The sequence below is a fragment of the Hyperolius riggenbachi genome, chromosome 10 (genome assembly GCF_040937935.1).
Source record: "Hyperolius riggenbachi isolate aHypRig1 chromosome 10, aHypRig1.pri, whole genome shotgun sequence".
Lineage (NCBI taxonomy): Eukaryota > Metazoa > Chordata > Amphibia > Anura > Hyperoliidae > Hyperolius > Hyperolius riggenbachi.
In genome coordinates, this window is record NC_090655.1 from 254,218,832 (window position 1) to 254,240,296 (window position 21,465).

At 45.9% G+C, this 21,465-nt stretch overlaps 1 protein-coding gene across 1 annotated transcript in view; it reads right to left on the bottom strand.

Annotated features, from left to right (window-relative positions):
- Nucleotides 1-1,076: 1,076 nt before the first annotated feature.
- The window catches only part of LOC137535310 (zinc finger protein 3-like), a 33,047-nt gene continuing 12,658 nt past the window's right edge, over nucleotides 1,077-21,465 (bottom strand). The window contains exons 3-7 of the mRNA XM_068257140.1: nucleotides 15,775-15,909; nucleotides 15,566-15,689; nucleotides 15,010-15,101; nucleotides 14,399-14,897; nucleotides 1,077-3,977 (exon numbers count right to left, since the gene is read on the bottom strand). Coding sequence (XP_068113241.1) covers nucleotides 3,070-3,977; nucleotides 14,399-14,897; nucleotides 15,010-15,101; nucleotides 15,566-15,689; nucleotides 15,775-15,909 — 1,758 coding nt within the window. The 3' untranslated portion in view covers nucleotides 1,077-3,069. The remainder of the gene's footprint in view (nucleotides 3,978-14,398; nucleotides 14,898-15,009; nucleotides 15,102-15,565; nucleotides 15,690-15,774; nucleotides 15,910-21,465) is intronic.

Consider the following 21,465-nt stretch of genomic DNA (forward strand, 5'->3'; position numbering starts at 1 on the left):
TTTCACTTCACAATATCCCACAGATTCTCTATGGGGTTCAGGTCAGGAGAGTTGGCAGGCCAATTGAGCACAGTAATACCATGGTCAGTAAACCATTTACCAGTGGTTTTGGCACTGTGAGCAGGTGCCAGGTCGTACTGAAAAATGAAATCATCTCCATAAAGCTTTTCAGTAGATGGAAGCATGAAGTGCTCCAAAATCTCCTGATAGCTAGCTGCATTGACCCTGCCCTTGATAAAACACAGTGGACCAACACCAGCAGCTGATATGGCACCCCAGACCATCACTGACTGTGGGTACTTGACACTGGACTTCAGGCATTTTGGCATTCCCTCTCCCCAGTCTTTCTCCAGACTCTGGCACCTTGATTTCCGAATGGCATGCAAAAGTTGCTTTCATCCGAAAAAAGTATACTTTGGACCACTGAGCAACAGTCCAGTGCTGCTTCTCTGTAGCCCAGGTCAGGCGCTTCTGCCACTGTTTCTGGTTCAAAAGTGGCTTGACCTGGGGAATGCAGCACCTGTAGCCCATTTCCTGGACATGGTGGCTCTGTATGTTTCTACTCCAGACTCAGTCCACTGTTTCCTCAGGTCCCCCAAGGTCTGGAATTGGTCCTTCTCCACAATCTTCCTCAGGGTCCAGTCACCTCTTCTTGTTGTGCAGCGTTTTCTGCCACACTTTTTCCTTCCCACAGCCTTCCCACTGATTTGCCTTGATACAGCACTCTGGGAACAGCCTATTCGTTCAGAAATTTCTTTCTGTGTCTTACCCTCTTACTTGAGGGTGTCAATGATGGCCTTCTGGACAGCAGTCAGGTCGGCAGTCTTACCCATGATTGCGGTTTTGAGTAATAAACCAGGCTGGGAGTTTTTAAAAGCCTCAGGAATCTTTTGCAGGTGTTTAGAGTTAATTAGTTGATTCAGATGATTAGGTTAATAGCTCGTTTAGAGAACCTTTTCATGATATGCTAATTTTTTTGAGATAGGAATTTGGGGTTTTCATGAGCTGTATGCCAAAATCATCAATATTAAAACAATAAAAGGCTTGAACTACTTCAGTTGTGTGTAATGAATCTAAATATATTAGAGTCTAATGTTTATCAGCACATTACAGAAAATAATGAACTTTATCACAATATGCTAATTTTTTGAGAAGGACCTGTAATTTGTTCTTGCCTAAGTCCCGCACACAAACAATTATGATTGGATTGCAAAAATTGGGTATATGTAAAACCCTCATTCAGGCCTGATGGACTCGAAATACCCAATCTGTAAATTCATCTGGCCTCAATGTATCGCTAAATTAACTGTTCACTGTACAGTATTTTGCGAGTGCCCAACAAACGACAGAGGAGGTTCGCTGTCTTGTCAGACCAGCAAGACAACATAAGGGATAACAATGTTAATCCCAATTGTCCTATTTCTATTCTCAGTATGTATTGTGCTTATAAGTATCAGTTCTATCTAAAGAACACCTCTCCACACATTAGTTGGGGGGGGAGGGGGGGAACACAAACAGGGTCCATAAAGATTACAAATGTGGGACCCATACACATCCAATCTGGATTGTAAGGCACGATACAAGGTAGTACCGACGTGTCAGGGACATCCTGATATTATTGCCAACAGCGAAACCTCCCTTTATGATATGAAGAGCCTGGCTATAGAAACATATGGCAAGGATAAAACTATAGACTGCAGGTAAATATAAACATTATCCAATTGCAACAGGGAGTGTCAGACTAGGTATATAACCAATACTATCCATGATTTGAAGCCTGCATACTTTATATAGATATATCCTCCCAGATCAAGATTTATTCTCGCTTGGGTCCCACACACATACAATTATGATTGGATAACAAAAACTGCGGTGTATGTTAAACTCCTCATCTGGACCTGATGGACTCATAATACCTAATCTATAAATAAATCCATCTGACCTCAATTTGTTTCAGTTTTTTAGTTTTTTTTAATCAGGTCATCATCGCTAGGGACCAGAATAGCAGATGTGGGACCCATACACATCCAATCTGGATTGTAAGGCATGATACAAGGTAGTACCGATGTGTGTCAGGGACATCCTTATATAATTGCCAGTAGGAAAAAAATCCCTATTATGTTATGAAGAGCATGGCTATAGGAACATATGTCACATATGAACATATGCTTGTGTATCTCAATGAGCTATATTATTGTGTTGGCACACCCGAGACGATAAGGTCGTTGCTTCATTGTGATCAGACTAAATTCAATCCGCTGCATACGTTTTGCAAAAATCTACTTGTTTATGGTCACCTCAGAGGATCAATAAAGCTTACTAAGCCAGCACTGGGCCCACACTGCAAAATCAGGGTTTATTTTTTTTGTGTGTCGATTCACAGTCGGTTCCGCAAGTCCATAGAGGCTGGAAAACCGCAATTATATGCACTTCTGTGAACGTGCGCACAAGCACAGCCACTGTCACCACTACACAAATATTGTCACCGAGAGGAATAACATTTACTTACTGGAGGTGGCCACTAGTAAAAACAATTATTCACTCACCTGATGTTATCACTAAAGCTCTTTGCGATTATTTGTGGTGTGGTAAACGCGGCGCTTTGTCTGTCAGTGTGCACTGGGCCTAACCCTCCTCACACTACCTGATGGACGTGTACAAACGCCGGCAATTTTAAAGCACTTTATTCCACAAATTTGGGAATGTAATGTGATTTCTGCCCTTTAGAGATTAAAACACGACTCTGCGTCAACTACGTATTTTTTCATGGCGCTTTTGCCATGGAACCCCCTCCGGCATGCCACTGTCCAGTTTTGGGGCCAGAAATAGTCCCCATGTTATTTTTTTTGTTAAGTTTGCAAACGGATGGGGAAATATTTGTGGACCATTTGCAAACAGATTGTTGGAAAGTATGTCCATCACTATCAAAGAGCAGCAACAATCTAATGCACTGCCGAGCATGAAAGAGTCCTCGGGATTCAGTGTAAAAATGCTGCCATGTGCGCTTTGCAAAAAGTAAAAGAAAAAGAACACTTACGGCCAAATCATTTCCCACATAACACAAATGTCTCACCAGCAGTGATTTACATTCAAAACATTATAATATGACTTCTCACCTGTGTGCGACCTCTCATGTCTGACAAGGCTTTCTTTCCGCCCAAAACATTTCCCACACTCATCACATGAATAGGGCTTCTCACCTGTGTGAGATCTCTCATGTACGACAAGGCTTCCTTTCCGCCCAAAACATTTCCCACACTCATCACATGAATAGGGCTTCTCACCTGTGTGAGATCTCTCATGTACGACAAGGTTTCCTTTCCGTCCAAAACATTTCCCACACTCAGCACATGAATAGGGCTTCTCACCAGTGTGACATCCCTTATGGTTTAAAATGTGTCCTTTCTGCCTAAAACATTTCCCACACTCAGCACATGAATAGGGCTTCTCCCCAGTGTGAGATCTCTCATGTTTGACAAGGGTTCCTTTCTCTCCAAAACATTTCCCACACTCAGCACATGAATAGGGCTTCTTACCAGTGTGAGATTTCTCATGTGTGACAAGGTGTGCTTTCTGCCCAAACCATTTCCCACACTCAACACATGAATAGGGCTTCTCACCAGCGTGAGATCTCTCATGTCTGACAAGGCTTCCTTTCTCTCCAAAACATTTCCCACACTCAGCACATGAATAGGGCTTCTCACCAGTGTGAGTTCTCTCATGACTGACAAGATGTGATTTCTGTACAACACATTTCCCACATGTGGAGCAGGAATAAGACTCTCTAGCAGGGGGAGAGCTGTGCTGGGTATGAGACACCTCAGGGTTAGACAGGTGAGAGGAGTCTGGGGGAATATTTGGGGTAACCAGGACATCTGCAGGAGACTCTTGTCCAACGCCATCATCATCATCAGTTGTACAGTGTGTGGATACAGAGAGACGAGTCTCTGAGAGGTACCTGATGCCGGGACTCCGCCCTGCAAATAGAGAAACATCATCACTTCCTGTTAGAGAATTCTGAGGGGAGTAACAATTATCATTAGGGAGGGTCAGTGAGCTGCTGATAACTCCAAAATGGTGCAAAGATGATGCAGATGGGAAATGGTCCAGATGCAGCATCTGCATTGCTTTGCATATACAGATCCTTCTCAAAAAATTAGGATATTGTGATAAAGTTCATTACTTTCTGTAATGTACTGATAAACATTAGACTTTCATATATTTTATATTCATTACACACAACTGAAATAGTTCAAGCCTTTTATTGTTTTAATATTGATGATTTTGGAATACAGCTCATGAAAACACAAATTTCCTATCTCAAAAAATTAGCATATTTCATCCGACCAATAAAAGGGTTTTTTAAAACAAAAAAAAGAGTCAACCTTCAAATAATTATGTTCAGTTATGCACTCAATACTTGGTCGGGAATCCTTTTGCAGAAATGACTGCTTCAATGCGGTGTGGCATGGAGGCAAACAGCCTGTGGCACTGTTCAGGTGTTATGGAGGCCCAGGATGCTTCGATAGCGGCCTTAAGCTCATCCAGAGTGTTGGGTCTTGTGTCTCTCAACTTTCTCTTCACAATATCCCACAGATTCTCTATGGGGTTCAGGTCAGGAAAGTTGGAAGGCCAATTGAGCACAGTAATACCATGGTCAGTAAACCATTTACCAGTGGTTTTGGCACTGTGAGCAGGTGCCAGGTCATGCTGAAAAATGAAATCATCTCCATAAAGCTTTTCAGCAGATGGAAGCATGAAGTGCTCCAAAATCTCCTGATAGCTAGCTGCAGTGACCCTGCCCTTGATAAAACACAGTGGACCAACACCAGCAGCTGACATGGCACCCCAGACCATCACTGACTGTGGGTACTTGACACTGTACTTCAGGCATTTTGGCATTTCCCTCTCCCCAGTCTTCCTCCAGACTCTGGCACCTTGATTTCCAAAAGACATGCAAAAGTTGCTTTCATCCGAAAAAAAAAGTACTTTGGATCACTGAGCAACAGTCCAGTGCGGTTTCTCTGTAGCCCAGGTCAGGCGCTTCTGCCGCTGTTTTTTGTTCAAAAGTGGCTTGACCTGGGGAATGCAGCACCTGTAGCCCATCTCCTGCACACGCCTGTACATGGTGGCTCTGGATGTTTCAACTCCAGACTCAGTCCACTGCTTCCGCAGGTCCCCCAAGGTCTGGAATTGGTCCTTCTCCACAATCTTCCTCAGGGTCTGGTCACCTCTTCTCATTGTGCAGCGTTTTCTGCCACACTTTTTCCTTCCCACAGACTTCCCACTGAGGTGACTTGATACAGCACTCTGGGAACAGCCTATTCGTTCAGAAATGTCTTTCTGTGTCTTACCCTCTTGCTTGAGGGTGTCAATGATGGCCTTCTGGACAGCAGTCAGGTCGGCAGTCCTACCCATGATTGCGGTTTTGAGTAATGAACCAGGCTGGGAGTTTTTAAAAGCTTCAGGAATCTTTTGCAGGTGTTTAGAGTTTATTAGTTGATTCGGATGATTAGGTTAATAACTCGTTTAGAGAACCTTTTCATGATGTGCTAATTTTTTTACATAGGCATTTTGGGTTTTCATGAGCTGTATGCCAAAATCATCAATATTAAAACAATAAAAGGCTTGAACTACTTCAGTTGTGTGTAATGAATCTAAAATATATGAACGTCTAATGTTTATCAGTACATTACAGAAAATAATGAACTTTATCACAATATGCTAATTTTTTGAGAAGGACCTGTAAGTAGCATATCATTTGCACCATCTCAGAGTTATTGGCATGTCCCTGACCATCGCTAGTTATCAGCCGGACAGAGAACTGCAGGAGGTTGTGATCATTACAGATGGCCAATCTCATAACTTTGCATCCAAATTTTCTATATCTTGGAATTTGGACAATGAAATGAATTTCTTAAGAAATGTGATTAGCTGCATACAATTTGCATGACATTTACAGTACAGTTATTTGCACCTCATTGACCTCCCTACACATAAAGCATTGGCCACACATTGAAAAGCAGTAAATTGTAGAGCTTGATAAGACAATGGAAGCAATGTGTTACTCCTGTGACAACAGACCTATATGTACTTTTAGCAAGAGATCTGTGTTATGTTTGTAGAGCAATGTGGTGTCACTTACACATTCTTATTACCATTGTATCCTCCTGTATCTCATATGCCCCTTGTAATGTACCTCTATCTCTCTTGTTCCCATTTGTGCAAATAAGGTTATTGTGATATTACACAATATAAATTATAGGAGCTGCGACGTGGAGGAATTATCCATTTATGTCATGGAGACCCCAAACCACTAAGGGCCCGTTTCCACTAGGTGCGGTGCAGCTACATAGCCGCATCGCACCGCAGGTGTCCTGAAACACATGCACGGCAATGGAAGAGTTTCCATTGCGTGCATGCTGTGTGGAGCGGTGCAGCGCGATGCGAGAATCTGCAGTATTCTGCAGATGATCGCACGGTCGCAGCCGCGTCCCATCTCCTCAATACACTTCCGCATCGGGAGATGCGGAAGAGACGCGGGCGGCGGCGGGAGTGATGCGTTGTGGCTAGACAGCCGCATCACATCACTTTAGTAGTGGAAACCCGCCCTGATACTTCTGTAGCTGGATACATACACATACATATATACAGTATACACAGTATAGTCATATCTCTCCTCCCAGCCTTCTGTCCAATGAGGAACCAAATTGCTGCACACTGCAGCTCCTATTGCACAGATCAGTGGGGGCGGGGAAAGGGTGTGACTAGAAATCACTGCCCCCTCCTCCCCAAAAAAACTTGGGAAACCCCAGTCCATGTTTTTAACAAACCTGACATGACCTGCTTTTTGTTTTATTAATTAATTAGTAATTCTCCATAGAGTTGTGCTTTCTCTTCCTCCTTCAGTGCCCATGCCCCCTTTAAAGAAAACCCGTATTTTGTGTAATCATGTCACACAGGTTCTGCCATAAGAAGCTTAGGTTGGTCACATTTGAGCTGCTACATAAATGTGTCTTCTCAAAACAGAAGGTATTTGTGTTTATTCAGGTTGGAGTAAGCATGTGATGTCTCCCACAATGCATCACTGCTGAATATGCAAATCATCCCTGAAAGCTAAACACACCTCCAGAACTGATGGAATGCAATGATGTGTCAGCTTGTTTCAGCTTTTAGGGGGAAAAAAAGATGATTTGCATATTCAGCAGTGGTGCATTGTGGGAAACATCATATGCTCCCTCCAACCTGAATAATGCCAAATACTTTCTGTTTTGATTAGGCAAATTTCTGTTTAGCATAGCATTTTAGTAAGAGAGGTTTTGGTCTTTTTTAGCCCCTTAATGTGACCTGGAGTAACAGGAGGACAGTCACAGCGGATGTGATGTAACGTGCTGTGACTTTCCATTGTTGTCATGGCTACCTATGTCACGTCTGATTCCTGTCACTGGACAGGTCAATGGACACAGCATACATCTCCAAACTAGTGTTGGATGAACTTTTCCAGAATATTCACAAACTTTTTTGCAAATGTTCAAAAACCGAACGTTCACGAGAAACCCACTGACTGTAATGGCAGGTGGACTTCAAAAACCATCAGGGCATATTTGCAGCCACACTTTCTTTTAAAAGGTGTCAAAACTGTCCAATGTTCAATGGAAAAATTTCCCCATAATGTGTATTTTACACAAAGGTGTTTTTTTAAATGTGTAAAAATGAAAAATTGCATTTGGTTTCTATATTTTTTAAATCAAGTTCTTTGTAATGGCCACTGTGTATACCTGCCTAAAAATTGTTATTTGCAGCAACTGTAGCAGAGGCTTTAAATATTTGGCATATTCCTTTAACTGCGGTCACAAAATCTGCTGCTTGTGCAGTGTGGGCCTAACACTGCACTACAAGCTCCACAGTGATGGGAAACTCTTTGTGTGACAATGTCAGGTGACAACATTTTTACACAGTGCAGTTTCTAGGATTAATTTCACTCAGGGCGAGTTTTAAAAAATACGCCCCCCCCACCACCACCAATCACGGAACTTTGCGTGAGAGTCGTAGGGCATCTTAAATATCTGATCCGTTGTGGTCGCTATCACCGCACATCGCCAAATGTCATTTGTGTTAATCACACACCTGTACCCACATCTCGAGACTGCGGTAATGCTCGTTGCAAAAAAAAAAAAAATTGATGGTTGTCGTGAAAATTGCCGTAAAAAAAAATGCCTATTGGGTATGGACCTTTACAATTTTTAACGAGTTCAGAAATAAAGAAAGCACCTACTAAGCCAACACAGGGGATCACACAGCAGTTTGTCTAAGCAGGAATTAGGCCTAGTGCACACCGAGCGGTTTTTGGAGCGATCCGCCGGCCGCATCCGCCTGGAAAAATGCTTGGCTAATGTACTGCAATGGGATGGTGTACACCGGCGGTTTGAGGTTTTTGCCAAGCCGCAAACGCGCCTCCTGCTGCGCGTTTGCGGTTTGCTAAAAAACCTCAAACCGCCGGTGTGCACCACACATTGAAATACAATAGCCAAGCGTTTTCACTGGCTGATGCGGCTGGTGGATCGCATACAAAATCCGCTTGGTGTGCACCCGGCCAAATATCTGCTCTCTGCTCCCAAAACCGCTAGCGTTTTGACGATCTGCTAGCGGTTTTGGTGTGCACTGAGCCTTAGGCAGGAACTGAACTAACTCACTTCCAGCTTCAAAGCCATAGATCATACACAGAAGATTAGTAAGCAGATAATGTCTGGTACACACCATGCAATTTCCCGTCAGATTGACTGTCGACTCAATAATTTCTGACAGGTCCGATCTGATTTCTGATCATTTTTCTGATCAATTTTGTATAGAAGTGATTGGAAATCGATCAGAAAAATAATCAGAAATCAGATCGGACCTGCCGGAAATTATCGATTCGATTGTCAATCTGACGGCAAATTGCATGGTGTGTACCAGGCGTTAGAGTACTACTCAGACCAGGGCAGAGAGGTGTTTCCCCCCTCTTCCCACAATGGGAGGAAAAGCAACAGAGGTCAATGAAGCTAGTGGGGGGAGGGAGAAAGTCACTGGAGTTAGTGGGGGGAGAGAGGGAGAAGGTCACTTGGGATAGTGGGGGACGCAGAAGGTCACTAGAGCTAGTGGGGGGAGGGAGGTCACCGTGGCTAGTGGGGGGAGGGAGGTCACTGGGGCTAGTGCGGAAGGGAGGAGGTCAATGGGGCTATTGGGAGATGGCAGAAGGTCACTGAGGCTACTGGGAGGGGGGGAGGGGGAAGGTCACTGGGGCTAGTGGGAGATGGGAGAAGGTCACTGGAGCTAGAGGGGGGAGGCAGAGGGTCACTGAGGAGATCACTGGAGCTACTGGGGGGAGAGAGGAGGTCACTTGGGCTACTGGGTGTAGGCAAAAGGCCACTGGAGCTAATGGGGGAGGGATGAGGTCACTGGGGCTAGCAGGGGCAGGAAGAAGTTCACTTCGGCTACCAGGGAGGAGGATGAAGGTCACTGGGGCTAGTGGGGGCAGGACAAAGGTCACTGGGGCTACTGGGTGGAGCAAGAAGGTCACCGGAGCTAGCAGGGGGGAGGGGAAAGGTCACTGAAGGCAGTGGGAGCACGTAGATTTATACTTACTAAATTCTGGTTGAAGGTGTCCATTCCTCTACTGTCCTAAGGGGGCAAGGCTTCCTCCAGGCTGGTCTTCCTCCTGTCAGAGAAGCACTCCTTAGTGTACAGGAGGCTGGGACGACCTCTCCCCTGTGCAGGGGGGGTGGGGCTTCCTCTGGACATGAGATGGGACTTTCTCCAGGACAGGTACACTTCCACCTTCCAGGCACTGCTCCTAAATCAACTTCCATGGGCTTCAGATGGACCTTCCTGCATGAGGATGGCAGGGCTCACATTAGCCAGCCACCCTATCATCCGTGTCCCATATGGGGGGCGGGGCTTTCACGATTGGGGGCGGGGCTTATGACGGCCGGGAAACCTCTCCTAAGTGTCCCAGATCGGGACAGCTGCTTCTAGTCAGATTTACTGCGCCCCCAGCACAGTCGCAAATCATCCTCAGCCCTCAGCTGCCTGTTAGTTCCTTCTCCTTTCCGAATCCCCACCACGCTGAGCCAGGAACACAACAGCAGCCAACTCCTTCAGTTCCCTGATGGCTGCTGCAATGCCGCTGCAGGAAGTCAGTGTCACCACATGGTGTTCACGTGGTGATCAGCAGCCAAGGCAACAGGACGCCCAGGAGGAGTCAGTGGAGACAAAGAGGTGATTGCAGCGCTGCTTTTCTTTCCTCTTCAGCGAGCGTCACCCTCTCTCTGTCAGTCCCCGTCATTCTGCCTGCGCCCCCTTCTCCTCAGTGCTGCACTGCGCCCCGTGCAGTGGCACTGTCCGCACGCCCATAGAAACGGGCATGTTTTTACATTACAATACAGCCACTCAATCACTTTATTTTATCACAGTGACAGGCTGTAACAGTGATGCAGCCACACACTACACTATACTAAACAGGTGGTGTATATAAGCTACACACCACAAACAACAACAAATAACAGCAGGATCATCCCTCAAAAGGACTTTTGGAGTCCCTAGTTGGTGAACTGCAAGGAGCAGAACACCTATGGAAGCAGCTACACTGCACTGAATAACACAGAACAGTGTCAGCAAGCAATCTCTCTGTTCCTCAATCAGCAACACGGCTCTCCCTACACTGACTCAGTCTGACTGTAAAATGGCTGCCAGGTTTGTTTCTTTTATGGGGTGTGTGGCTTGTATGGTAAAAATGCTTAATTGGCTGTTCTATCCCACCTGACTTGAGGGTGAGGGTCAAAATACGGCTACATGTTAAAGTATGGGGGCAAATGTGAACTTCCCATAAGCTTTGCGGTAAATACAAAAGGCAAATGTGTGCGGTGAATTGTGGGGACAGGGCACTAAAGCAAGCCTGACATACCGAAGTGATGAGAGGAGTCAGGGCACTAAAGGAAGTCTGAAATACCAAGGTGAAGGGAGGAGTCAGGCTGTGGGGGCAGGGCACTAAAGCAAGCCTGACATACTGAGGTGATGGGAGGAGTCAGGCTGTGGGGGCAGGGCACTAAAGCAAGCCTGACATACCGAGGTGATGGGAGGAGTCAGGCAGTGGGGGCGGGGCTCCTTACAGCAGTTTCACGCTGGTGGCAGCTTTTTCCGGGGCTGTATCGCTGTAGAGTCGTACTTCCGGGCTTTTAAACCCAGCGCTGCATACTCACAGGTGGATGATCACGATACTCCACTTCTGGTCTAAGGCCGTGCATCTCATGTGTCAGAAACACAGGGGGAGTTGAGATGCAGGGAATTTCCCATAGATAGTCTCCCTGGTTTCAGATACTGGATACACAGCAGGGCAGTTGCTGCACGTTCTACCAGGCAGGTACAATAGTACCACACCTTTATTACCTTTATTACCTATTTTACCAATATTATTAGCTTATTATTATTTATCCATTCCTGCATAAGTTTGCAGCCTGAATGCAGAGCGCTATAGCACACCAGGGCACTACGCTGATCAGGAAGTAACTAGATTCTTTAGCCCCAATTAGATGCACACATAAATCAGAGCCCAATTAGTGCCAACATTTTCAGTGACAGCACAATGTCACATTGAGCCCATGCTCCCACTGACAGCTTTAAGGGCAGGTCTTTTTAAAACACTCCTTTGCATTGCAGAGTGGTTTAATAGTGTGGGCGGAAACTTTTATGATTATTATTATTTTGTAATTTTTAATATTTTTTTTGTGATTTTTTTTTTATTATTACTTTCGACTTAACCATTTAAGGATGACAATAGTTGAAATCTATGCCCTGTTTTGATGCTGTTGTAGCTGCCAGGGTGTAGATTTGAACTCACTGCTGCGCGTACTCGTCGCTCTCACCAATCGCGTCACTACCTCCTCGCCACAGCTCACTCGCCCTGCCGTCTCTATGAAGGCAGAGCCCTGTGAGCAGGTCAGGAGTGATTTCAGTGGCTCCTGATCCTGTCTATCAATGTAAGCAACTCCCATTGGCTTACCAGATGTCAGGAACCAATAAAAGCAGCACCTGACCGGCTCACAGGACATCATAGAAACAGTGGTTGTGGCGGGTATTATGATGATTCATCGCTATTCCACGTTTCTGGTACCAGCGGTCTTTGGTCCTTAAGGGGGTAGAGAGACCGCTGGTACTTAAGTGGTTCATTGATTATTTGATGGTTTTATGATCAATTTCTGCTTACTCATCTTGTTCAGTTATTTATATGTTGGTATGCTATTGGTTGGCCCGCCCGTCGTGTCTGCCTGCCCCGCCCCCTTGCTCACATTGGCCCCTGGGTGGGGGCAGGAGGGACCGTGCGCTGCAGACGGATTAAGCGGCAGCTGGCACATAGCCGCCGCGTCATGGACACTGGTACACGCCTCCTGAAGAAGCCGGCAGAATCGATCGAGGACGCCGTCCTTCTCCATGACGGCGTCTGTGCTGCCCTCCAGCCTTCCCTAACCCCAGGATCCATCTCCTCCTCTGAGCCTCAGCCACCAAGAGACAGTAAGAGCCCGGTGGGCAACTTGATGTACCAGGCAACTTGCACTCTCTATACAGCACCTGCTCATATTCCTCTGAACTTTGCTGCACAGCTGGGTGTGACACTCTGAGCTTAGCTTGCTTGCTCCATGCAGAGAACATGTTTATGCATGTGGTTATGCTTCACTGAATCAGCTGCTAATATATGAACTCTGATGTGCTGGAGCTGATGTTGCTAATCTTGCTTTACACAATGATGAGAGCTTTCTGAGCATTTATGCTGCTGGTCAACTTGCCCCGCCATATATTTGAATGGACTGGTACTGTGAATTTGCTGAGTATGCCTTATAGGCGGTGTTTAAGTGAATCATTCGCAATTTCTTCTTGAAGTACATCCAATTCATGTTACTGCAATTGAGACCAGTGGAGATTGTGTGATGTTTGCATTACTACTGACTGAGGAGTTGAGGCTCAGCAATACTTGGCATTGCCACAGCTTGGCTTTGGAGTTCTAGTGCTATTTTTGGATCTTTTCATCCCCCTGCATGTGTCAGGCTGGGTTGTTTGATGTTAGGCTGAGCAGCCTCAGTATAGAGCCATGTGCACATGACAATCAACCATTTAGGTGGGATTATTGGGTACTGATTCAGGGGGCAGCTGAGTTTGGGGGTGGGGTGGCGGGGGATGGGACAGGTTGCTGTCATGTGTTTTATGTGAATTTCTTTTGCAAGTGTTAAATAAAGTTTTGTATTTTTATATCAAACACATTTGTATTCAATCAGGCCACACCCCTCCCATATTTCATCTCAAAAGTTTCTTTGTTATTTATATGTATTTATTCATATGTTTTAAGTAATCGCCAGTCACTCTCAATTGCTTTTATACCTGTAAGTGTGGACAGGGCATCCAGAGTTTTTGTATTACATTAAGTTAACTTCCTCTTTAGCACTCTGGCATCTCCCCGACCCTTATGCTAAGTAGTCTGAGACAGAGAGTACATAGCCTGTGCCCCACGGATGCTACGTAGTAGTAGTGATGTAACAGCACTGACGTGCAGCAGACACGCCCCCTGCTTCTCCCGCACCTCCCGGAGCCACACACCAGAGACACCATCGCAGTCCCAGGTCCCGGCCAGACCCTGGGGTGGATGCAGCAGACGTGGGCAGCCCTGGACACGCCCCCTGCTTCTCCCGCACCTCTCGGAGCCACACACCAGAGACACCATCGCAGTCCCAGGTCCCGGCCAGACCCTGGGGTGGATGCAGCAGACGTGGGCAGCCCTGGACACGCCCCCTGCTTCTCCCACACCTCCCGGAGCCACATGCCAGAGAGACACCATTGCAATCCCAGGTCCCGGCCAGACCCTGGGATGGACGCAGCAGACGTGGGCGGTTCTGGACACGTGTGTTTCTTTTGAAACCCATGTAAGTGCAACCTACTGTGCAACTTATGAATAAAGAGGATTAATCCACTATAGGAGCGCTTTCTTATCTCTCCCCTCTTTTGGTTGCTAAGCAACCACAGATCACACGAAGGTGGCTGAACAATGACATATGGGCATCAGCGCTGGAACTAATTAGCAGAAATGTAACATTTTATTAGTTCAATCAGCGTTGCTGACACTAGCAAAAGGCCACTGATAAAGTCTCAGAGGAAAAGAGGGAAGCCCAGTGTGAGAGAATAAAGAGACCTTTCTCTTCCTCGGGGTGTCTGTACTGCTATTGTTAGCAAGCCGTCACCATATATATTCATGAATGATAGTTATAGATGGCAATGAGCTCATAGCATAACCCCATATATAGCCAGTCTGTGAGAAGTGACAGTTATAACAGCAATACAGATACACATTATTCTATATTTACTGCTGATTACTCACCTGTTCTGCCCTCTGTAACAGTGTCCTCCTCTTTACTTGTCCTCATCATGTCACCCTCCTCTATAGACTGCTGATCACTCCTCACATATGTCTCTTCTTCCTCTTTACTTGTTCCCATCATGTCACCCTCCTCCATAGACTGCTGATCACTCCTCACATACGTCTCTTCTTCCTCTTTAATTGTCCTCATGGCACCCTCCTCCAGAGACTGCTGATCACTCCTCTCATACGTCTCTCCTTCTTCCTCTTTAGTTGTCCTCATCATGTCACCCTCTGCAGACTGCCGATCACTCCTCACATACGTCTCTTCTTCCTCTTTAATTGTCTTCATCATGTCACCCTCCCCCAGGGACTGTTGATCACTCCTCACATATGTCTCTTCTTCCTCTTTACTTGTCCGCATCATGTCACCCTCCTCCATATACTGCTGATCACTCCTCACATTTATCTCTTCTCCTTCCTCTTTAACCACAGCACTTCCATGTATAAGTCCTCCACCCTAAGTGCACAAAGTGAGAGACGATGTATAATGTGAACACAGATAATAGCATACACAGGAAGAAAGAATGTGTCATGGTTTGGAGTCTCTGGGGACCCTCAGTCCCACCTACCTGATAATAGTGGGGGATGGCGTGATCTTCCTGTTGACAATCCTGGGGATAAAGAGGACCTGTACATCTCTCTGGTGGGTTACTGGATCCATCTGTAGGAAACACACACACTGACTGAATACACGTGAAACTAGAAAAATTAAAATTTTATGCAAAATTCCATTTATTTCAGTTATTCAACTTAAAAGGTGAAACTAATATATCAAATAGACTCTTTACATGCAAAGCAATAGATTTCAAGCCTTTATTTGTTATAATGTTGATGATTTTGGCTTACAGCTCATGAAAGCCCTAAAATCAAGATCTCAAACCATTAGAATATTGTGAAAACGTTAATATCCTAGGCTCAGAGTGTCAGACTCTAATCAGCTAATTAATCCAAACTAATCCAAAACACCTGCAAAGGTTTCCTATTTCCTATATTAGTTTATTCTTTTAATTTAAATTACTGATATAAATGGACTTTCACCTGTACATTGTCTCCATGTGTTTATCAAATTATGGAGGGGATCTAGGTCTGCACTCTTCTGTAAAAGACATGAAAGTCTCCTCTTACCTGGTGATGTGAGGGGCGGCTGATTCTCCTTCATGGGGTTATTGTAGAGGTCCCTGTGTCCTTCTATATACTGACACTCCTCCATGGAGAAACAGACAGTAACATCCTGACCCCTTTTAGGAACCTGACACATACAATGATACAGTTAACACCCAGACATACCCCTTGCTGTTACCGGTTAATATCCCATAATTCCCAGCACCACTCACCTCTCCTGTCAGCAGCTCCATCATCTTCCTGGTGATTTCCAGAATCTTCTGCTTGTTGTGTCTCTCAGATATCAGGGGTTGAGGTGGGGGCACCGTGATGGTCACATGATCACCAGACTTTACTGGAGGAAAACTCTGTATAAAAAGATCAACTATAATGTCACATGACCTCCCAAAATCCTCCTCACCTCCCCAGTCAGCTGTGCGCAGGAATGAGACAGTATAAGGCAGCTCCCCAACCCAAGTCAAATACACAAAGAAGACAAGACAAATAACATTTATATCATACTTTTCTCCTGGCAGATTTAAACGCCAGAGCTGCAGCCACTAGGACACATTTTAGCAGTGTTAGGGAGTCTAGCCCAAGGCCTCCTACTGAATAGGTACTGGCTTACTGAAGAGGGAGGGCTGAGATTCAAACCCAGGTCTCCTGTGTCAGAGGCAGAGTCCTTAACCAGTACACTATCCAGCCACGGGATAGGCTGGATAAAGGGGAAGCCCGCTCCTCAGTATAGATAGCCAGATGAGCCCGCAGTATTAGGCAGCCCCCTCCCCAGTATAGATAGCCAGATGAGCCCCCAGTATTAGGCAGCCCCCTCCCCAGTATAGATAGCCAGATGAGCCCCCAGTATTGGGCAGCCCCCCTCCCCAGTATAAATAGCCAGATCAGCCCCCAGTATTAGGCAGCCCCCTACCCAGTATAGATAGCCAGATCAGCCCCCAGTATCGGGCAGCCCCCCTCCCCAGTATAGATAGCCAGATCAGCCCCCAGTATTATACAGCCTGCATCCCCAGTATAGATAGCCAGGTGAGCCCCCAGTATTAGGCAGCCACCCTCCCCAGTATAGATAGCCAGATCAGCCCGCAGTATTGGGCAGCCCTCCTCCCCAGGTTTTTTTCAGATGTTCCCCCAGTATTACAGTTAGGTCCATATTTGGACAGACAACTTCTTTCTAGTTATGGTTTTGTACAGAACCACAATGAATTGTAAATGGAACAACTAAGATGCAGTTGAAGTGCAAACTTTCAGCTTTAACTCAGTGGAGTGAACAAAATGATTGCATAAAACTGTGAGGGAACTAAAGCATTTTTTAAACACAATACCTTCATTCCAGTGGCTCAGAAGTAATTGGACAAAATTAAATAACCGACATAAAATGTTAATTTCTAATACTTGGTTGAAAACCCTTTGTTGGCAATGACAGCCTGAAGCACTGACCTTATAATACAATAATACAATAACATTTGTAAAGCGCTTTTCTCCCATAGGACTCAAAGCGCATAGCTGTGTCTCAGATTAATACAGGGTTTCAGGCTGGGTTGTGTTACAGAGGAGATAGTCAGATGTTCATGAATGCCAGACTGAAAAGGTAGGTTTTCAGTTTAGACTTAAATGCTTCCAGGGATGGGGCTGTCCTGATTGGGTGTGGCAGGGAGTTCCAAAGTGTAGGGGCAGCATGACAAAAGGCTCTGTCTCCAAAGGTTTTGAGGTGGACTCTGGGTGTGACCAAGGTGTTACGTCCTTTTGATCTAAGATTGTGGGGGGTGTGATGTAGTTGCAACAAGTCCTTTAGGTATCCAGGGCCCAGATTGTGCAAGGATTTGAATGTCAGTAAGCCAATCTTAAACAGAATTCTCCATTTTATCGGTAGCCAGTGGAGTGAGCTCAGGGTTGGTGTTATGTGGCAATGGCGGGGTTGGCTCGTTAACAGCCTTGCGGCGGCATTCTGTACTAATTGCAGGCGGCGTAAGTCTTTCTTATGCAGGCCTGTGTAGAGGACGTTGCAGTAGTCTAACCTTGATGTGACGAAGGCATGAACTAGGGTTGGAAGATCCTCTGAAGGAATTAGGTGTTTAATCCTTGCAATATTCCTTAGGTGAAAGAAGGAATGTTTCACAACAGCTGAGATTTGATTCCTGAAGCTTAATTTCCCATCAATCAGTACTCCCAGGCTGCGCACACAGTCTGAGTTGTTCAGGTCTGAGCTCCCTATCCTTAGCGGTGTTGGTTGAGACTGGGGGTACTCTGCTGTTGGCCCTGGCCCTCGATAACAAGAACCTCAGTTTTGTCAGCATTAAGTTTTAGCCAATTATTATTCATCCACTCCTGAAGTTCAGCTAAGCATGCGTTTATTTGTGGAGTAGGGTCTGTGACATCAGGTTTGAATGACAAATATAGCTGGGTGTCATCAGCATAGCAATGATATGTCAGGCCATGTTTTTGTATGATTTCTCCAAGTGGCAGCATGTATATGGTGAACAGTAAAGGGGATAATATTGCGCCCTGAGGTACACCGTATTTTAGTGGTACAGGGTTGGAGAGGAAGGGCCCTAAGGCTACCCTTTGTGTTCTGCCAGCCAGGAAGGAGTTGAACCACCGGAGAACAATGCCATCTATGCCACAGTACTCTTGTAGCCTGTTGACATCGCCAGATGCTGCGTTTCCTCCCTTATGATGCTCTGCTAGGAATTTACTGCAGCAGCTTTCAGTTGCTGTTTGTTTGTGGGCCTCTCTGTCTGAGGCCCTTTCACACTGTGGCGGTGCCGCAAATTGCCACACTGCTGTCGCAGTGTAATGAAAACCTATGAGGAAAATCACATTACCTGCGCCGCGGTAAGTCCTCAATTTGTAGCACTTTCAAAACTACGTTACCGCGCATACCTGTGTCATTCTGCGTTGGACCGGAAATCATGTAATTCTATGGCGACGTGTGTCAGAGTGAATACCCGCCTTAGGTTTTACACATCCCGCATGTGGGGAGGCGTATTTTTTGCAATACACTTCCGTGCACATGATCACTTGGCTGGCAGGAAGTGCTTGGCCAGATGGGGAATACCGCATAGTAACCCAAAGGCCCATTTCTGGCGGTGGAGTACAGCTGCCTCACTGCCAATATGCAGTGTGAAAGGGGCCTCGAGTTTAGTCTTCAAAAAGTGAAATGCATGTTCAATTTTCAAGTTAAGATCAGGTGACTGACTTGGCCATCCAAGAATTTTCCACTTCTTTGCTTTAATAATCTCCTGGGTTGCTTTAGCTGTATGTTTTTGGTCATTGTCCTTCTGTACCATGAAAGACTCTCAATCAATTGGATGACCTGGATGTCCAGGCCTTTTTGCATTGCCGAGTTCACCAGTGCTGACATCTCAGGATGTACCAAACTGTAGATTTTGCTACTCAGAAAGAATCGATCTAAGAAATTGCTACAATATTATGATTTTGCAGCTTAAGGATTTCTTCTTTTACCTGCATGGAGAGCTCCTTTGACCGCATGTTGTCTGATCACAGCAAAATCTTCCACATGCAAGCACCACACCACACACCTACTCCAGGCCTTTTATTTGCTTAATTCATAATCACATAACGACAGACTTGCCCACACCTGCCTACGAAATAGCTTTTGAGTCAATTGTCCAAATACTTTTGAGCCCCATAAAACAACTGTAGGGAGGCTGGGATTTTTTGTAATACTTTTGTGCAATACTAGTTGCCTGGCTGTCTGGCTGATCCTCTGTCTTGTAAGCCCCATCTATACTATAACATTTTTTTGTGTGATTTGATTCATCAATTCGATTTGATCCAATCCGACATGTCCGAACAGGATTTGATTCGATCGTGTGGTCGAATGTCATTGCAAAACAATGGCAAATCGATCACAGTACCAATCGAATCGAATTCCAATCGGACATGTCGGATTAAATCAAATCGCACAAAAAAATTGTATGGTGTAGATGGGGCTAAATACTTTTAGCCATAGACCCTGAACAAGCATGCTGCAGATCAGCTGCTTCCAACATTAATGTCGGAACTGACAAGATTAGCTGCAAGCTTGTTTCTGGTGTTATTCAGACACTACTGTATCCAAATAGATCAGCAGGGCTGCCAGGCAATTGGTATTGCTTAGGGGGAATAAATATGGCAGCCTCTATATAACTCTCACTACAGTTGTCCTTTAAATGAAGGGATTGTGTTAAAAAAAAAATTCTATAGTTACCTGACGCTTACATCCTATTGGTTTGTTCACCCCACTGAAATAAAGCTGAAAGTCGGCACTTAACTGCATCTGAGTTGTTTCATTTAGCCACTTAAGGACCGGGCTATTTTTGCTGATCCGTGCTGCCTGAGCTCTCCAGCCCACAGCACAGATCAGGATAGCGGCAGGGCGATCAGACTCCTCCCCCCCCTTTTTTCCCCACTAGGGGGATGTCCTGCTGGGGGGGGGGGGGTCTGATTGCCGCCGCTCTGTGTGGCTGAGCGGGGGGGGGGGGGGGGGGGGGGGGACTCCTCAAAGCCCCCCTCCGCAGCGATTTCCAGCCTCCCCCTCTTTCCCTCCCTCCCCTCCTTCCCATGGGCGGTACAGGACGGCGATGCATCCTGTACCGCCTCTGATAGGCTTCAGCCTATCAGATGCCGGCGATCCCTGGCCAATCAGAGGCCGGGGATCGCCGATCTCCTTTACGGCGTTGCTGCGCAGCAGTGCCGTGGGTCGTAAACACCGGGGATTTCTTCCCCGCGTGTTTACATTTAGCCTGCGAGCTGTGATCGGAGGCTCGCAGGCTGTTCACGGAGACACCCTCCATGAACTGACATGGAGCGGCCATTTCCATGTAAAACCACTTACGACCTGCTGCCGCCTATCGGCGTTAGGTGGTCGTTAAGTGGTTAATATTCATTGTGTTAATGTACAGAACCAAAATAAGAAAGTTTTCTCTGACCAAATATTTATGTACAAAACTGTAGGTAGCTCCCTCCCCAAGATAGATAGCCAGAGAACCTCCCAATATTAGGTTGTGCCCCTTCCAAAGTTAGACAGCCAGATAACCCCCAGTATATGGCAGCTCCAACTTGTAGAAAAAAGTGGCTTGGCACATCCAGGCTTAAACTACAATTTATTACTTCATCAGGACAACAAGCCCCCCTAGAGACCCCCCTTATATACCTTATACTTGCTAGAAGGTCGACAAACGCAGACGCCGAAGAATGCTTAAGACAACTTTCAGATAGATCCACATACACACGATTACCTGGGAACCCCACTTTACATTACCAACAGGAATGGAAAGAACTACTAGCTAGGGCCGTGACTGATGGAACTTTGGACAGGAAAGTGGGCAATGAACTTGGTATCACCAATATCCCAGAAGCCCAGTCTGGTACTCTATACCAAAAATACATAAGTCTCTGGAGAAACCACCTGGGAGGCCAATAGTGTCTGCTATTGGCTCCTTGACTGAATCTCTTTCACAATATTTGGACTTTAAATTAAGGCCTCTTTTAAAATCCATTCCCTCTTATGTAGGGGACACTTTAGAGGTTCTTAATATTTTGAATGGCAACTATCATATTGCTTGGGGCAGTCAAAGTTTATGGAATACAGTATTCTCCCCAGAGCCTTTCAGCAGGGCGGAGCACTCACCTGAAATTGTCTCCCCGCCCGGCTGTCATTTGCCCTGGTCTGCGGCAGAATGACATTTCTCCCCTTGCTTCATTACAGCGAGCAGCGGCTGTGTCTATGCAGATGGGGCCGCTGTCACTCAGGGACGCTATCTCCTCCCTCCTCTCCAGCTCCTGTCAATAGTGTGGAGGGGCAGGGAAATCTCTATGACGTTAGAAGCACTGGGGGAGATGAAGTTTAGAGAGGACGCGCTGCTCTGATCACTGGATTGTTTGCCTCTCCTCCCCGTTATCAAGTA